At 41.5% G+C, this 18192-nt stretch overlaps 2 protein-coding genes across 4 annotated transcripts; one reads left to right on the forward strand and one right to left on the reverse strand.

Annotated features, from left to right (window-relative positions):
• Positions 1 to 1349: 1349 nt before the first annotated feature.
• Positions 1350 to 5013, reverse strand: LOC115253245 (potassium voltage-gated channel subfamily H member 1-like). Its single transcript, XM_029850630.1, has 3 exons — positions 4960 to 5013; positions 4220 to 4646; positions 1350 to 1516 (listed from the first exon to the last, which is right to left on the reverse strand). Exons 1-3 carry the CDS (start codon positions 5011 to 5013, stop codon positions 1350 to 1352), a joined length of 648 nt encoding a protein of 215 aa, XP_029706490.1.
• Positions 5014 to 8547: 3534 nt separating this feature from the next.
• rcor3 (REST corepressor 3) lies at positions 8548 to 17551 on the forward strand. Of its 3 annotated transcripts, none has more exons than XM_011612724.2 (12): positions 8548 to 8891; positions 9000 to 9056; positions 11622 to 11699; positions 11770 to 11822; positions 12050 to 12211; positions 12794 to 12918; positions 14451 to 14529; positions 14681 to 14896; positions 15014 to 15091; positions 15736 to 15793; positions 16012 to 16256; positions 16450 to 16663. In XM_011612724.2, exons 1-12 carry the CDS (start codon positions 8768 to 8770, stop codon positions 16468 to 16470), a joined length of 1296 nt encoding a protein of 431 aa, XP_011611026.1. In that variant the 5' UTR covers positions 8548 to 8767; the 3' UTR covers positions 16471 to 16663. The 3 variants fall into 3 exon arrangements, with proteins under 3 accessions (XP_011611026.1, XP_029706471.1, XP_003972311.1); XM_003972262.3 differs by having other exon boundaries at positions 8553 to 8891; positions 16522 to 17551; XM_029850611.1 differs by lacking the exon at positions 11622 to 11699 and having other exon boundaries at positions 8552 to 8891; positions 16522 to 17551.
• The last annotated feature ends 641 nt before the right edge of the window (positions 17552 to 18192 follow it).

Here is an 18192-nt window from a genome sequence, read left to right on the forward strand (position 1 = left end):
CTGACAAGATGGTGGTGGCCAACCAGCCTGACATAGTGGTGGTGGATAAACACCAGAAGACAGTGGTGGTGATAGATGTAGCAATCCCAAGTGATAGCAACATCAGGAAGAAGGAACACAAGAAGCTGGAGAAGTACCAAGGGCTGAAGGAGGAAATGGAGAGAATGTGGGGCATGAAGGCAACAGTGGTCCCAGTAGTGACTGGGACACTAGGGGCAGTAACACCCAAGCTGAGTAGTTGACTCCAACAGATACCAGGAACCACATCAGAGATCTCTGTCCAGAAGAGCGCAGTCCTAGGAACAGCTAAGATCCTGCGCAGAACCCTCAGACTCCCAGGCCTCTGGTAGAGGACCCGAGTCTGAAAGCAGGTGGCACCGCCCAGGAGGGCAAGTGTAACGACGAGTGTAACGACGCTGACCTCGATAGAATTGGAGGGTGTTAAGCAGTCCAAATCAACTTTGAATACGGGCAATAGGCAGACATGAGGGGGCAACAGGCGAACGGGGGGCAGGGACTGGCCAGAGGGTGAGGGACACCCTCACAATTTCTGCAGAATTGTCTAGTTTTTTATTGGTGTTGATGTTTTAAAGAATATTTGTTTAACAGATAGATAGTAGCATTATATCAGCATCTGAGAAACAGCAGCCCTGAATCAGAATTTATGTTTCAGATTTCTTGAGCCTAGGACAAATATCCAACAACATTTAATAGTTGAGTCGTTTAGGTGTTTACAGTGTAAAGGACTTGTTCACGGACGGTGTCAGTAGAATCAGATCAGTTTTTTTCATGAGTTCATGAATTTATACGCAGTGGCAATGTTGTTCTTTCATCCAGCCTCAAAAGTTCAAACTGGGTCTGAAGCTGGTGAGGCTCACTGACAGCAGGATGATGTGTTCCCAGCTGCAGTGTGGTGTCCACCATAAATGTCCAGAATCCCTGGAAGAATTAAGCTACTTCACAAGTTGCGTGCTTCATTGCCCAATACGAATGTAGGGAGATTGTGGATTCTTCGGAGTGATGGAGGAATGACTACAGCTCTGCACTCACCCTAATCATCACTAAAAGAGTGTTTCTGGTCAAAATGTCCCAAATGCCCTGGACCCTCTGCAATGTTGATGTTCCTTTACAGGGGTGTAAATTGCCTACAGGTGCGCCTGCCCACAGTGCCAGCTGCCGCCAATTGTGCTCCACACCACCCACTGCAGGACAACGACCGACACAACCCAGAAACCCCAACAATATTAACTTAATATAACATATCATAACCATGGCAACCTTAAATTTGCATTAACACCACAATGCCTGACAGAACAGTTGATTCCTTACCTAGAATGGCTACAACTTCATCATCCTGAATGACCTCCAGAGAGCCTGACACCACAAAACACAGACTGTCCACACTTTCTCTGGAATAGAATGGTCCCCTGGAGCATCTCATGGTAGCAGTTGGTGTTGGCATACATCTGCTGGAAGATGGTTGTAACATTACCAAAGATGGTGGCCTGCAGCAGAGCTGTTAAAAGGAAGGAAGGCAAATAAAACATTTTATGGAGACACAACAAATTGTGTTTCCCTCATTTGTGTTCATTGACAGGAGAACAGCAACATGAAAATATCCTTTTTTGCTTAATCTATCCATCACCAATCAATCATTAAATATCGTATCAGTCAGTCATATCAGTTAAAGAACAGTTATCTAACCCTAAATGAAAAATAATATTTTGATTTTTACAAACACACTTTCTTTACAAATTCACAGGGTCACAAAACACATTTTATAAACAAACGAACAAATAAAGTAAGCAAGCAAGCAGCAATACAGTCAATCCTGGAGAAAATGTGCAAAATTGCAATTGGTCTCTAATGATAATACAGATAATTTTTTTGTTCAGAGAATTGTTTCAAGTTGTCGATCATTTTGTAAAAACTAAATTCCACTTCAAGTCTGCACTGGACATTGCAGCAGCACACTGAGGAATCTTCTTGAACAACTTTGATATTCTATTTTGTTCTTCCTCCACATAGAGATCGCCATGGCTTCTCCAGAAATAAAATGTAGGATTTGCCACTTATTTTGGGTGATTTCTGTTGTACCTAGTCCCATAAATAAACTTTTTAATCGAAAAAGTTTCATTAAAACAATTAAAAACACTTGTTAAAACACCATCTCTCACACTCACTGTAAACATGTAAAACTGTCTCGTGAAGGCAATCGAATGGCCACTGGATCAACACAGCAGGATTCATCACAAAGATAAAAGCATTTGAGGCGAGGTGAGGTGAGGCGACTGGAGGTCGGCAGTCCTTTTTTGTGCAGTAACCTCCAGTAAAGACGGGGTCATATTAAAGCACCCTAAAAGCATTTGAGGCGATGGCTCCATGTAGGAGTCTCCACTGGAGGTTTGCAGCCCTTTTTTATGAAGTAATCTCCAGTAAAGACAGTAAAGCACCTTTCAAACTGCATGAAAATATCGTTTAGCACTGTGAAAGGGTTGTGACAGCATTTTGTCACAGGCCGAATAACCATGGAATCGACCCGGGAAATTAGTGGGATGATGCAGATCTTTAATGAAAGCTCACATGCTCGGAGACTCCTACCAATGGGTAACTGTTTATATACAGCTTGTGTAGTGATATGATATAACTTTTTTATTGATCCTGCCATGATCAGCATGAGATCCATGAGCTGTTCGATTTCTGCAGAGAAGAAGACATCCGGCAGCAGATTTCAGGCTCTTTGTTCTATTGTGAACTTTGGAAATTAATATACGGCTACTGGATAAACCTGAGTGTGTCAAGCTCTAAGTGCACCATTGGTGTCCTCCGTGTCCTACTCTGTTGTCAGGAGTTTAAGACACACAGACACATTATTTGCAAAAGGGCCAAATTGCAAAGTACAAAACAACAATGCTGACCATCGACTTGCTGACACCCATGCTGTTCATTGTTTACCACGCAGTGTTCCAGCACATGTAAAGGTGTAACAATGACATTGTCGAGGCAATGACCTATAGCAGGGTGAAAAATAAACAGCCATGCCCCTCCCAGCGGGAGGTCGGAATGTTGCCATTTTTATCTTGCCCAAATCCCGAGCAAAGGCAGGTCAACCTGAATTAGAAAATCTTGCATTGTTGAGCTAATTTCAGTGTGAAAGCAGTATAACTTAGCACAGAAGGGCCTATTGTAACTGTGGATTAAACTCATAAACGTATTGCTGTGAGGCAATAGTGCCAACCAATATGTCATAATACCAAACCTCTACACATTAGACTTCACATCCAAAACCAGCATTTGTCAACTCGAGGAGTTTTCTGTTGACTAAGCCACCTTTGGCTGTGTCTCAGGGGAACAAGCTAGAGTATAGGTCAGTCATTGTGGACTTTGTAGACTCATGTGAGTGCAACCACTGGTGTTTAAGCACCATATAGACAAAGAAGATGGTGATTGACTTCAAGAGAAGTACACTACCTCACACTCCAGTGAATTTTCAGGGCCTGGACATTGTCATGGTGGATGTTTTTAAGTGCCTGGGTGTTCATATTAACAATAAACTGAACTGACACTCAACATTGAAGTTTGCATACTTCTGCTAAAGATATTCTGTAATTCTGTGGTAGCCTCAGCCATCCACTATGCTTTCATCTACTAGTAAGCAGGCAGCTTCGACTAGGAGGCAGGAGAAGAGGCAGAATAAACTGGTCATGAGGGTCAGGTCTCCTCTGGCCCTCACAAACTCTTTAGAGGATGTGTGTGAGAGGAAGATGTTGGCCAAGTTAACCTCCATCATGGATGCTACCTCTTTGACTGCTTAACTCAACAGTTTTAGTTTGTTCTTTCTTTTACCAGTGCAATGAGGAACAATCATGTGCAACAAATCCCATTTGGACTATTTAACCATATATAGCTGCTCTTGCTATATAATATTTATTTTCCATTTGTACATAAGTAGTACATAGATTGTCATTTGAGAAAGCCTGTTTTATATTTTGTTTTTTGTATTTTATTAAGCTAGAAACTTTTTTATTCTTATTTTCTAAATTATTACTTTCTATCTGAACGTATATTGTATGTTTGCACTCATCTGTTTGGGTGAGCTTCTTTAACATTAGATTTACCCCCGTGGGATAATAAGGTTAATCATATCCAATATCATGAAGCCACGTGTGGCCTGTTGAGTGTGACTGCATCAAAATGACCTGCAATTAAATGAACTCACAGCTGATCATCATCATGGCCACAGCAAAGATCTTCTCTCCATCCGTCTTTAGTGCAATGTTACCAAAGCCGATGCTGGTCAGGCTAGTCATGGTGAAATACATTGATGTGATGTAGACTGAGTCCTTGTTGGGTCCACCCTCCCAGCGACCTGACCCTGAAGTGTTGAACTGGTATGGCGTCCTGACAGATTCACCAAGTAAGAACAACCAGCCGTCTGTCCTTGCACTGTTGGTGTTCTTGTCAATCACCTCATAGTCTCCAATGCTGTACCAGATGCAGGCCAGCCAGTGCTCTGCGAGACCAAAGATGCAGACTAAAAGAACCAGCATGGCAGCACCATGCTCAATATAGTGGTCCAGTTTTCTGGCCACATGGCCCAAGCGAAGACGGACAACTTTGAGGGAACTGAAGAGACTGCTGATTCCCTACAGATGAAGAGGTGGACAGAGGAGATGAAAAACAAAGAGAGAAAATGGAGAGACTGTTATGGAGAGGTTTCATAACAGAAGACCAGAATCTGACATGAGCATCTAATTATTAATGTTAATAGTATACAAAAATACAAATATAGAACCCTCTTCCATTTATTTGCCCCTGTGTTTGTTTGACTCTAGTCTTTAGAGATGCCCACAATGCTTTGCCGATCATTCCACAAGAAGCCAAACTTTCATTATTTCAAGGCCTTGATGATTTCACTTTTGTTTCACGTTACCAGAAGAAACGATTCACTCCACTAACCTCTTCACTTTTACTTTTCCACATCCATGTAGGTTCATATTGATCCAGGGACATCTTTTCCAGTTTCTTTTAACACTCCATTAGACTTTCATGGATCTTTTTCCTCATTTTTAGGATAACAAACTGTTGGGGCCAGGATTCCGTGCTGTTTGTTTTTTCCTGCAGGGGGCGTGGTGGAGCCATGCTCCTGCCACAGGCTGACGCACCTGCAGTCATTCAGCAATCTAGCCGTCTATTTAAGGACCAAACTCCTGCCTACCAGTGTCAGAGTATTTTGGTGTTTTTGGTGACTTTGTTGGATTTGGAATATTTTAGTGATTTTGGTCTTTTGTCTTTGGTGCATTCTCCTGCCTGTTTGATGTCTTCATGCTGTCTGGCTGGACTCCCGCAACGAGCAGGACCTGACTCCTGTGTTGGCTCCGCGCTGGAGCTCTCTGTGCACACCAGAGGTTTGAACTTGTGCTTCCCTGCAGTCCAGGAGGACTGCCGTTTTTGTGTTGGTTAAATAAAACCTATTTTTGGACTATTCATTACTGCGTTCTTGCCTGCTTTCGGGTCCAGTTAAAACCCAGACCCTAACAACAAACTACCACAATTACATTTGTTTGAGGTATGATACATGTATTATGTGCATGTCTATGCTTCTACTCAGTCTCCTGCTGTCTCCCCTTTCTACTTTGCTTTTACCTGGCCAGCCTGGTTCCTCTCCCTCAACAGTAGAACCATTAATGACAACTCAACAGTCACAGCTGTTGTGGAGGCTTCCTCTCCTGTCTTTCACTGTTAAGTCGTCAAGATCAGTTGCTGCTGTTCCAACTCTTTTTTTTTTTTTGACCACGTAAAGTACATTTTTGCAGTGGTGACAATCAAATTCTCATATCAGTTAATGCATAAAAAGCCAGAAGCATGTTAAGGGATTTGTTTCCAGTTTTAACAGAATTTTCATTGTGTTTATATTTAGAACTCATAATGCAATTGGACACCATTTGATTTTAAGGTTTGTGTGATATTAATTTTAAACACGTAAGTCAATTACATGTTTATGTCATCTACTTTTTTTAATTTTAAAAAAATAGATAAAATAGATTGGTATTCATTGATATCACTCTTGCCTGTATATCTTTTTAAGCTCCATTAATTCAAATATTTGACAGAAACCTTAAGCATTTGTCCAGTAAAATGAAAACCTGCAGAGGCTTTGGTGCTTGTCTCTCCATCTGTCAGCTGACCTTGCATGAAGCTGAAAGACAATAAAACATCAGCATGATGATACCACCTGAAGGTCAACAATTTCCAGAGTATGATGTGTGAGTCTTATGCAGCATGTGAGGGTGAAGTTTTGATCACCCGCGCTGTTCGTTCACTAGACTCGGATCAACCACGCAAACAACAGGAGTTCCTTGCAAGGGAGAGTCGAGCAGCAGTTCAAGCTTCCTCTGTCAACTCTGTTTGTCTGCTGCTCGCTCACCTCTTTTATTGGTGCAAACAGAATGTATGTAACAGGATACATCTGTATGCTGGGCTTGGTTGTAAGCAGCATCAGTACTTTTGCATTCTCATGTTCTTCTTTTCCTGTCAACATTCCTCAAACACTCAAAATCTACATACAATAGCATTTAAAGATAATACTAATAACAACAATAACAATAATTCTTCTCACAAGCACCACTGCCGAAGAGAGTTCTATTTTCTAATATTTGGTTCTAGTGTTTCAGTGACCTTCACTATTACAATGCAACATGCACAGGAAATTGATAGATTAAATATGTAACTTTTGTTAAAAACCATAAATCAAAGGGTAAAGGTGCCCTGCTATACGAGCGTACCTGCAAGTGCGGCTCTTTTGCATCAGCTCTGTGATATTCTCAGTTTACAGAATCCATCATTGCTGTAGACAATGGGCCAGTCAATGATCTGAGCATTCCGTAGGACAAAGTTTGTGTCAGACAGAACCTCAGAACATGACAAATATAACTGATGTCACAATCTGCTCAAACAAAATTCCAAAATGTGTTTTATCCCCCACAAAGAAGTATCTGAAATGATTTCTTCATCTTATTAAATGTTTTTTGTTCTATTCAATTTGTTAAATTTATTTTATAGTTTAAAATACCTATATGGCTTCAACTTGAATAGTTCAGCATTCTACAGACTGCAGCCAATCACTGTGAAGCTGTGTGATGACGGAAGAAAAATCCAACCAAAAGTCCACATGTCCGTAATCAGCCATCACCAGATCAGCCGCATAGCACGGACCTACCGTTGGACCTCCGCACAATGTTCTCCAAAAACTTCTGCGGAGCCACAAGTCCTCTCAAACCTCCCACCATCCTGCTGCGAGACACCACACGCAAGACCCGGACGATAGCTGCAGCAGAAAGAATGATCAAGTGGGCTTCGAATGCTTCGAGGGGGAGGGCAGTGAAACGTTGCACGCGTTGTGACATCACGGAATAGGTTGTAAAAAAATAAAAACCCCATAACTCAAATTGTGTTTTACTGCCCATCACAATCCAGCCAGTCCATGAAACTTCTAAATCCTGGTCAAACTAGAGTGTAAACAGCTCCCATGTGACTTCTGCCTGTAGTAAATGGTTTGATGTCTGATTGGATAGATGGAATGATCAAAGGTTTCTTGTTTATCCCCCTTTTCCTGCTACTGGTGAGCCAGACTGGAAGAACTGGGCTGCAATTGAAGGGGTGTGTGTTTTCCCTCTACTGCTCTTTATTCCGCTCAAAGCTGCACTTTGTTGCCTTAGATATTGATGATTGGTTAATTGCATATATAAATACATTAGACATATGTAATTAATATTGTAGAAAGATGTAGATCTTCAGGTTAGGGGGTCAGAGCCAGGGAGAGAGGGAAGCACAGAGGGGAAAGAAGAGAAAAGGACAGAGAAGACAAAATGATAGTGGGATTATCTGCATGGTGTTGTCAGCTACTCAACATATAATTGAGCTTGGCCACAGACGACTACATAGGTCAAGCAAAGGATCTTAAAATGTATACTGGATTTTATAGACAGTGAAAGTAAGAGAAGCCAACACAGTCATGTCACATCTGTAGCTAACAAATGCTGGAGCAGCTTTTAGCATCATTGTGGGCCAACCTGATCCTGATTGTTGTAATTTTATGCTCATGAAAAGGAGCTCCTTAGGGTTCTTCTTAATATGTGAGTTATAGGTCAGATCCAGTTCAAATGTTACTCCAGGATTCCTCAATCATTAAGTAACGCCAGAGTAATGATGGTCAGGTAGCTGATAACGCCAATAAAGGTAATCACAAATGTATCAACAGACCGGGGTTTAACGTCTAATAACCTTAAAATGCTGTGTCGTGTTTAAAAAACATGTAGCATCACATATTTAAATGACTTTAACGTTAATTTCCCTTAATGTACCTTGTTCTTTTATTTTCTCTTTTGACACTTTGATTTCTCGCTGTCGGCGGAAGGATTTGGAACAACGTTGGAAGCGCACAGCCGCTCGTGATGTGCAAAAATATCCCTCCGCCGCAGTACTTAGGGCGCGCTTAGTGAACGCTGCAAAAATATTAACAATTTGTCACGAAGAGAACTTTTCTTGCATTTTCTCCTATTTGGAGCATCGAATAAGTCCGCGTGGGGCGAGTGTGATTTCTTTCTCCCAAAATGTTATTTTGGGATCTCCGAACGGGAGCACAGGAGCGCGGCAGCGACATGGCCGGTGCAGCGGACAGCGAGTGAATAGCAGCGGAAAGCTCCAGCGCCTGCTGACAATTTTTTAAATCAGACAGCGAAGAAAATCGACCAGACCGAAGTAAAAAATGCCCGGGATGATGGACAAAGGCTCTGAGTATTTAGGTAAGGGTCGGTCAAACGGCACCAAGAGTCCAATGAACGCATCAAACGGACATTTGTCGGAAGAAAGCGGCAGCGATGACGAACACGGTGAGTGGTAGCCTCGAACAACCTCTCAGTGTTTTCAGTGTGCGCGTTAATTAACCAGAGAAATACTTGAGAAAACCTGCTCATCTATGACGTGTTGGTGTTTCACAGATGTGGGAATGCGGGTCGGAGACGACTTCCAGGCAATTATCCCAGATCTGGATCCCGGTGAGGTTCTGCTGGTCTGGATGGTGGTAGCCTCGGTTCACGTCCACGAACCTTTCTGTCACGTCGCGTCTATAAACATGTGAATGTCAGGTTAAAAACGTGGATTAATGTACAACGGGGCTACTTTAACTCCACATTAATCATAATTATTATCCACAAGCATTATATGAAGCTTCCATTCATGAAAGTTCATGAAGTTTTGCACATGAAATTCAACCCCAGATACAAATGCATTTAAATAAAAGTTAAACCCCCTATCAAATCTTTTTGGCCCGAACCAAAGAGGAGGAGAAGATCTTTAAGGGGAGTTCGAAATCCAACCAGGACTGTAAAGCTGTTTAACAAGTTTGTTGAGATGAGGTCAAGATTAACTAACAGAAGATTGGTATTTTAATATATCCCAGTTCTGCTTGATAGGCATTTATGGCTGAGGTGGGGGTTTGCAACCCACCCAATAATCTAAATCGGCCCCAACAACCAGCCAATATCAGATCTTATTGATTAATCCTAAATGTAACATTTTATAAATGTGAAAATGTAGTAGATTCTTTCAATTTAGCAGAAATCAAATAGATATTTCTTTCTTTGCCACCTCTGAGATTTGGTTTTACCTCAGACCTGTGCACCTCCTCCTACAACAGCAAACTGGACGGTGATACGGATTAGGCTTAGATCTCAAACCCCAATGCAATTGATTTAAAAGATGAATGAAAACTTTCTGAAATCATTAATTTTCAATGGAGATGAACATTAACAAGAATTAAATAATATTCACAAAATTCTGAATTAAAATTGTCTCAGTTTGGTAACACATTGTTAGCAAACATATATTTACCATAAACTAAGTGTTAGCAGCATATTGATGAATCAATAAGCACTTTTTAAACAAATGAAATGTAGCAAAAAGACCTTTATGACATAAAAGTCAACAAAACAGCTAAAAGTAAAATGTAAAGTAATGCTCCACCCCCCACCCCACCCCAGACACTCTCTCTCTCACACACACACTCACACACACATAGAGTGCACATTCTGTTCCTCAGGCAGCTGAAATTTGGAGTAATTGCAATGTTGTAAAACTGCTTTTAAGCAAACCAGAATCATCAAAATCATCCAACTGAAGTGAATCATTTAAAATAGTTAATAAATCCTCATCTTAAGAGGATTTTAAAAAGTAGTTGGGAGTGGGATCCAAACAGCAGGTTGAGGGTTTTAGATGTAAGGGATCATGGTCCAAGGACATCAAATTTTCTTGAATTTCCCCACAGAGACATATAGAGACAAGCTCCAAGTTCAAGTTTTGGGCTGTATTTGCTGACCTCTGTTGAACTAGAGCCAAGCTAATATTGTCAATTTTGTTTAAATTCTGCACACCACTCACTTGATAAGTTGTTTAAATTGTCAAAAATGGGGTTAATCAGATGTTAAATGTTGGAGATAGTACCTTGAGGTTGCTTTTATTATCATATTGATTTTAATCATGTTATAGTGTTTGATGAACTGTTATTGGAAATTTGGGAATGAACAGTTTTCTCCATTTCTGTTCTGCTGTGCAGCATTTTCTCTCTCTAGCTATTAGATAGTTTCATTTTTCCAGGGTTAGCATTTGTGTTTGATCTGATCTTTTTTTATTTTTGTGGGGCCAATTTGAAGTGTCGACTTCAGTTTGTTTAGTTTTAGGTGCCAAATGTCAACAATCAAATCACAGGAAGACAGTAAAAGGTTGAAAGGAATGTTATGTAGATTATTAATAGCATTTGCAGTCACTACATGTTGGACCTTCCTTCTGAAATATTTTCCTAGTTCAAACCAGTGACATTAAAAACCACACTAAGGATCAGAAATGCATAGATCTACACCAGAGGAATATCAGTTTATAATTAAATCTAGAGTGGCCTCTGTTGTGTGTAGAGTTACAGTATATGTTGGTTAAAATTCCTACCATTTAATGCATTTAAAAATGTAATTATTATCTCATCTTCTTAACCCCTTTTACCATTTTGGGGTCACAGGAGGGTACACAAAATGAGACGAGAAGAAGAAAAGATTGATTATCTAAATGATACTTAAAATGACCTAAAAGGATTTCTCAGTTAAACTGTTGAAAATAAGGTATTGATATTCCAAACGTGCATAAGCCTGACAAAATGGTCCAATTGATGCTTTATTATTCATTACAAAGCATGTCTTCCCTGATGCTCCTGGAAGTTCCTGGTGAAAATTTGTTTTCCCTGATTTGAGCCCTAAGCAAGTGTTGCCCTAAATTCACTCTTCATGTGGTAAATAGATTCTTCCTCTCAGAAGGACAAAACTGCTAAAATCTTCAGCTGAATCTCTTCTCCACAGAAGCTGAGCAGATCGCGGTCAGTGTGCTAACATCATTCTATTTTCGTGCAGTGTGAAAGGGACATTAGCTAGCAATTAGTTCCACCTGAAATTTTTAGGGGCTTTATAGCAATGGTGTGATAATCCAGATCCATTAATTGGATGTCTCACACACTCAAGTGTCTCACACTTGAGCTAGTGTTCAAACCTTAGCGTGTGGTTTGTCTGATCTTAATCAAGGTTCCAGTAAGTACTCTGACAAAGACAGTGGCGGAATGCTGGTTTGGTCTCCATATCACACCATCATCGACTCGAAATGTAAGTCCACTTCCTGTCCTGTAGTGTTGTGCTTCTGACTCGTGTGAAACACCTGTCATCTTCTCTGTAGTGGATGAGTACATCGCCATCGCCAAAGAGAAACATGGATACAATGTAGAGCAGGTGAGTCATGGACAGAACATTAGCACCAAGCAGAATGTTCTGAACCAGTAGATCGGGATTAAATTAAAAACCTTCTCTCACTGTACCTCATCAGAAAGACTAGAAGCGTTGAGACATTTGTTACTGAACAACTCGATCATTGTGTGTGTGTGTGTGTGTGTGTGTGTGTGTGTGTGTGTGTGTGTGTGTGTGTGTGTGTGTGTGTGTGTGTGTGTGTGTGTGTGTAGGCTTTGGGCATGCTCTTCTGGCACAAGCACAACATTGAGAAGTCTCTGGCTGACCTGCCCAACTTCACGCCGTTTCCAGATGAGTGGACAGTGGAGGACAAAGTTCTGTTTGAACAGGCCTTCAGTTTTCATGGGAAGAGCTTCCACCGCATCCAACAGATGGTAATAAACTAAAACTACCACCACCTCAAGCCTAACACCTAACCCCAACTAGTGGAATAGCAATATTGGTGTTACTCTCATGAACATCAAGTAAGTAGGTCATCTGCTAATCATATTGGGATGGAGGCTGGATGGATGCAGGTCCTGGTCTCCTGAGGGATTATGGTGCAAGGTGAAGAGCTAGAAAAACCTTAAACCTTAAACTATTGCACAGTGATAGGGTCAGTGCTGCTTCCTGCTCATCTACCTAAGGAGATGATACAGGGAAAATAGAAAATAAAAGCTTCTATCCTCATAGAGCCACTATAGGAAGTGCCTTAGGGATGAACAGGTTGCCTCTGAAAACTGAACTAATTGTTATTTGTAGTGTATTCACACAGACTGCTGACATGCAAACACCTAAACCACCAAACTGAGAAGTTAGCACAATCAGTGGTCACAGCCAGGGTCAGGTCAATCCAAACAATCAGAGCAACAAAACACTTACTGCTCCATTACCTTCCTCACATCTTCATATCAACTTCAAACTTGTCAAAGTGTAAATCTTTAGCTAATGCTTGTTAATGTTTGTTACATTTGTAGTTGCCAGACAAGTCCATCTCCAGTCTAGTAAAATACTACTACTCATGGAAAAAGACTCGCTCCAGAACCAGTCTAATGGATCGTCAGGCTCGCAAACTGGCCACCAGGAGCAACCAGGACGACAGGTAGAGTGACAGAGTGACAGGCAGTGAGCGAGGCTTGCTGATCCAGTCATATCAATCAATCAGTCTTTATTTATATAGCATTTGTTACAATCAAAATTGTCTATAGTTGTCTGACCCCCAACAACCAACAGTGGCAAGGAAAAACTCCCCTTTAACAGGAAAAAACCTTGAGCAGGACCAGGCATCTGACATCCAAGACTTTATGTCTTTAAGACAGGTCTGAAGCTTCAATTACTACGCTGTCTCCTCTGGTTTCATGGATAGATATAGCTGAGTGTCATCAGCAATGAAAATTTATTCCATGCTGCCGAATAATGTTACAAGGGAACCATGTACAAGGTGAAAAGGATTGGTCCAAGTACAGAACCTTGTGGAACTCCATGGCTAACCCTAATGTTTGAAGAGGGAATGCCGTGGACATGAGCAAACTAGTATCTACCGGATAAATATGATCTAAACCAGTCCCTTTAATGCCAATCATATGTTCCAGTCTCTGTAACAGGATGATGTTATCAACTGTATTAAAAGCAGCACTGAGGTCCAGCACAACCAGCATAGAAACCAGTCAATGATCTGAAGCTATAAGAAGATCATTAGTAACTTTAATGAGTGCTGTTTCTTTACTGTGGTGAGCTCTAAAGCCTGACTGAAACATCTCAAACAGGTTGTTTCTCTGCAGGTGCTCCAGTAACTGAGTCATCACCACCTTCTCAAGGATTTTAGAGATAAAGGGAAGGTTAGATATCAGCCTATAATTTGCTAGCACATCAGGATCCAGTGACTTTTTTTTCAAGCAACGGTTTAATTACTGCCACCTTGTAGGACCGGGGTGCATAACTAAAGAACAATTGATCTGGTCCAGGGTAGAACTGCCTATCAATGGTAAAACATCCTTCAACAGGTGTGTTGGGATGGGATCTAAAAGACATGTGGTGGACCTAGATTTCTCCATTAGCAACGATGCCTCAGAAAAATATATAGGGGTGAAGGACTTTTTGGAGACCCTGTTTTTCCTACAGTCAGCACATCTGGTGATGGTCTAGAAGCTGCTGGAATGGGCTGATTAGCTTTTTCTGTAATTGTTAGAACTTTATCAGTGAAGAAGCTCATGAAGTCTTCACCACTGAGGGATGAAGGGATCCATGAATCTAAAACACTGTGATTCATTTGGCCACAGTGCTGAAAAGAAATTTGGGGTTTTCCTGGTTTTCTTCAAATAAAGAAGAAAAATAAGCTATTCTAGCCTTACAGAGGACCTTTTTTTATAAACTACCAAACAGTCTTTCCAGGCTAAATATTAGCTGTCTATTTTACAAGAATACCACTTCCCTTCTGTCATATCGACACTTCATTGATAAGGCATATCCCTGATAAAGTAACCTCTTACAGAACAGATTTTCCTTTCTTCAGTCGATTTGCTGTGATTCGCATTAGATTCATAAACTGAAGCTAAAATAATCATATAGAAGTGTCTAAATTAAAGATATGAAATAATTTAGTGTTGTGTAAAGGTTGAATGTTACTGCCAACAGTGACGAGGAGATGGAGGAGGCCAATCCAATCGAAGCCAACGACAGTGACTACGATCCAAACAAGGAAACCAAGAAAGAGGCAAGTTCCCACATGTGAGGAGATGTTGCTACAAAGATTAGACAGCATAGTCAATGCTGCAGCCACCCTTTCCATTTTTAAATGTATGGTAGAACAATTTACCAAAATTTACTGTTGAAATTCAAGATCATAATTTCTTTTCCCTTAACAGAACCAGACAGATCCAGTAACACCAGGTGCTAAGCTGGCTTTAGGTCGACGGGAGAATCAGACTTTGCAGCACCGACATCACCAACGTTCCCGCTGCCGGCCCCCAAAAGGCATGTATCTGACCCAAGAGGACGTGGTGGCAATGTCCTGCAGTGCCTCTGCTGCTAACACACTTCTCCGTCAGCTGGACATGGAGCTGGTATCTCTCAAGAGACAGGTAAGGCTGCTAGAAAATCATTCAGACCTGGTGTGTACTAGAAAACAAGGGAATTTCACATGAATTTCCTGGCTTTATTGGTGCTGTGGTTAATGGTTTCACATGGTTGTTCTTCAGGTGCAGAATGCTAAACAGATGAACAGTGGACTGAAACACGCTTTGGAGGCCAGCCTGGAAGACTTCAGGCTGCCAGAGGTACGAAATACTGGAAGAACTAGTGATATTAGGAGGGTGGTCTTTCCTGCTCTGCTTTAGGACCCAACCCCATCACTGAATGACATGCTGTGAAGTTTTATTTAACTTCTGTAATATTTTTAGAGAAAATATGATGCCGTTTGAACGTGATAGACGCTGCAGTAAACAACACAAAAATCCTGTTTGATATTCCCAAACGACCAGCAGGTGGTGCTGCCGCAGTGGGGAAATGATCCCTTTCACACTTCACTTGCTACTTAGTTTAGTTCAGATTTTAACATAACTATAGCTGTGGATTTCAATTGTTCAGCCCTATCTTAATAACACTTAGCATCATTAGGGTCAGGGAAAAAGAAAATTCATATCTCCGTGTCACATTTTGCTCACATTTGCTTACGCACATTTTCGCAAACAAGGCAGGTGCCAGTTTGAGTCACCACCTACTGTTAGGGTGTGTAAGTAGATGTCATATAAAAAAAATCTCAAAATAAAAGCACAGGATTGGGTTTTCACCTAGGACAGAAGATACATGATGGAAATCAAGTTGATAATACAGAAAGATTCTTACTCTGCAATGTTCACTACAGTCTTTGATTCTCATGTCAATGTGAAGTTTAGCGCTCCGATTCTTCCTGCTGTTGCAGTGTAACCAGAAAGTGAACGCGCGCTGGACCACAGATGAGCAGCTCCTTGCAGTTCAGGGTGGGTTTTATATGTAGCAATATTTCACCATATATTCGTGTGGATTGTGTTCGGAATTCTTCAGCATCTTAAATCAAGATTTTTCTTCTCTTTTTTCTTAAATCTGTCACATTCTCCCAAATGTAGTCCAAAATGTTTGAGGGTCGCATGACTCCTATTTCCAACTGAAGGTGACTAATCATAGTTTGCTACTTCTGACTGCTTCTGTGTTAAACCAGGTGTTAGGAAGTATGGGAGAGACTTCCAGGCCATCGCTGACGTTATCGGGAACAAAACAGTAGGACAGGTGAAGAACTTCTTTGTGAACTATCGGCGGCGTTTCAATCTGGACGAGGTGCTGCAGGAATGGGAGGCTGAACAGGGAACAAAAGCTCCAAATGGAGACAGCACCACCTCAGGAGAGGAGGGGAAGAACAGTGGACCCACACTTTCAGGGAAGAGTACTGATGAGGAGGATGAAGAGGTAATGGGTCTTCATTTGTCCAGATTAAGATCTGTTTTTTGGATTTGTGACATTTTTACAGAAGTCAGTTTGATTAATGAAGAAGCTGTCATCGGTCATTAGCCTGTTGCTGCTACATGTCAAATATGCTGTTTTTGATGCTGCTGTATGTTTTTGACACTAATTCAGATCTTCGCTGATTTCCTCCCTTCAGACAGGAATTAAATGTGAATGACGCAGGCTTGTAGTGAGGTAATTATGGCCCCACCCACTCTCCTTTCTGCAGGGTCAGGTGACCTCCTCAAGTGCATCCCCTGCTGCTTCCTCTTCCGCTTCAGCTCAAATTCCAGTCACTTCAGGCTCTACTTCCTCCACCGTCCATCAGCCCCCTCCCCTCCTGCGGCCCACACTCCCAGCCACACCTTCCTTACACCGCCAACCCCCACCCCTCCAGCAGCAGGCCAGGTTCCTTCAGCCCCGTTCCATGCTGCAGCAGCCCCCACCTCTCATCCGCCCAACCAACCCTCTGCCTCCCCGCCTCAACCCTCGACCAGCTGGTCCCATGAGCCTCTGTGGGAACCCTGGGGGTTCGGGACCAGGCTCTGCTCAGCTGCCCTCTGGCCTGGCTGCCAACCAATCTGAGACAGCCTCATCTTCTTCCCTCCATTTGTAAATGACAGGAAGGAAATGCTCGGATTATATGTAAATATAATATTTCTCACAGCACGTGAACAGAGTGCAGGTGCTTGGGGTGAACTCCAAGCATTGTGGGGAGCTTTTCTCAACTGAAAACATTGAAATTATTTTTACTTTGCTATGTTTTTTTCACCTCATGTCTGACTGACTGACTGCTGAATTTTGTCTGAAAACAGACTTTGTTTTTTGGCTGTTAAGCAACTGAAGTCACATGATATCATGACATTGCAATGTAATCTTAATTTAACCCCATAGAATATTTCCTAAAACAAAATACATTACAGTCAATATTTTTACCAAGAATAAATTTAGTGTTAAAGGTCATAAAACTGAAATGTTCTTAAAAGGATTACTGGCAGATGAATACATAAATATTTCTGACTGATGACAGCTGATATGAGTGGGTTGGCTTATGTCATTTCCTGAAGATTTACCTGCAGTGGTGATCGCTGATGGACTGACAATCATCGTCCTCATATTGATGTTGACTGTTTTTGTCAGGGAAGTATGGAATATTAGCCTCTTCTGTCAGCAAATTCAGAAATGCTGATGTTTTAACAAGAAAAAGATGCCTGGTTCTCAGAGGGTGAGCCCTTCATATTAAAAAGATTCTTCTGTCACGCTTTTGTTATCATCTCTTCTGTCTGTTTGACAGTTTGAAAGAAAACTAGAATGTTAACATGTTCCCTCCTGTGTACCTGAGAAGATTTTAACTTTTTATTTTAGGTATATCATGTAGTGGAGGATGTTCCGCTTTCAGGACTGCCTACAGTGTCAGTGTCTTTGGGGATTTGTTTCTGCTGGTGTTGGAAAAATACAGTATTTATCATCTGCGTGAAGATTTCATCTGCTTGAACTACGATGCTCAATAATTCGCAAATTTCTACTTAAAAGTCTTCAGTTTGTTCAATGTAAAGAGATAGATTCACCATGCGAATGATGAATGAGGCATTTTTGACTCGAGCCATATGTTGCTGGTGACGGCAAAGGTCAAAGGTGATGTAGCGGTAGCAAAGGTGTGGAGAAATACAAAACATAGTGTTCTTTTAGCTTGCTGGCTCTTAGGGCCCCTCTTCAAGTCCAGATCTCCGGGTATGTTAAAGGTCACAGGGTCATGTACCCGCTGGTGAGGGCTGTGTGTTTTACAAAAATCAGCAGGTCTGGATGGAGTCCACCTGTGGTCATTCAACATTAGACAAATGTGTCATTCAGAAGCTTTGGGTTCAGGTGAACCAGCTTTGACCTGTGTTAACACAGCAAC

The sequence above is a fragment of the Takifugu rubripes genome, chromosome 17, assembly GCF_901000725.2.
Source record: "Takifugu rubripes chromosome 17, fTakRub1.2, whole genome shotgun sequence".
NCBI lineage: Eukaryota > Metazoa > Chordata > Actinopteri > Tetraodontiformes > Tetraodontidae > Takifugu > Takifugu rubripes.

Bases quoted from the DNA above. Each gene is read 5' to 3' on its own strand.
- LOC115253245 (XM_029850630.1), bottom strand. From the start codon at position 5,013: ATGTCCCTGGATCAATATGAACCTACATGGATGTGGAAAAGTAAAAGT. The intron at 4,647-4,959 runs GTTAGTGGAGTG...CTTCATCTGTAG, and splicing joins GGAAAAGTAAAAGTGAAGAG to GGAATCAGCAGTCTCTTCAG. The intron at 1,517-4,219 runs GTGAGTTCATTT...TCCTTTTAACAG, and splicing joins GGCCATGATGATGATCAGCT to CTCTGCTGCAGGCCACCATC.
- rcor3 (XM_003972262.3), top strand. From the start codon at position 8,768: ATGCCCGGGATGATGGACAAAGGCTCTGAGTATTTAGGTAAGGGTCGG. The intron at 14,897-15,013 runs GTAAGGCTGCTA...GTTGTTCTTCAG, and splicing joins TGGTATCTCTCAAGAGACAG to GTGCAGAATGCTAAACAGAT. The intron at 15,794-16,011 runs GTGGGTTTTATA...GTGTTAAACCAG, and splicing joins GCAGCTCCTTGCAGTTCAGG to GTGTTAGGAAGTATGGGAGA.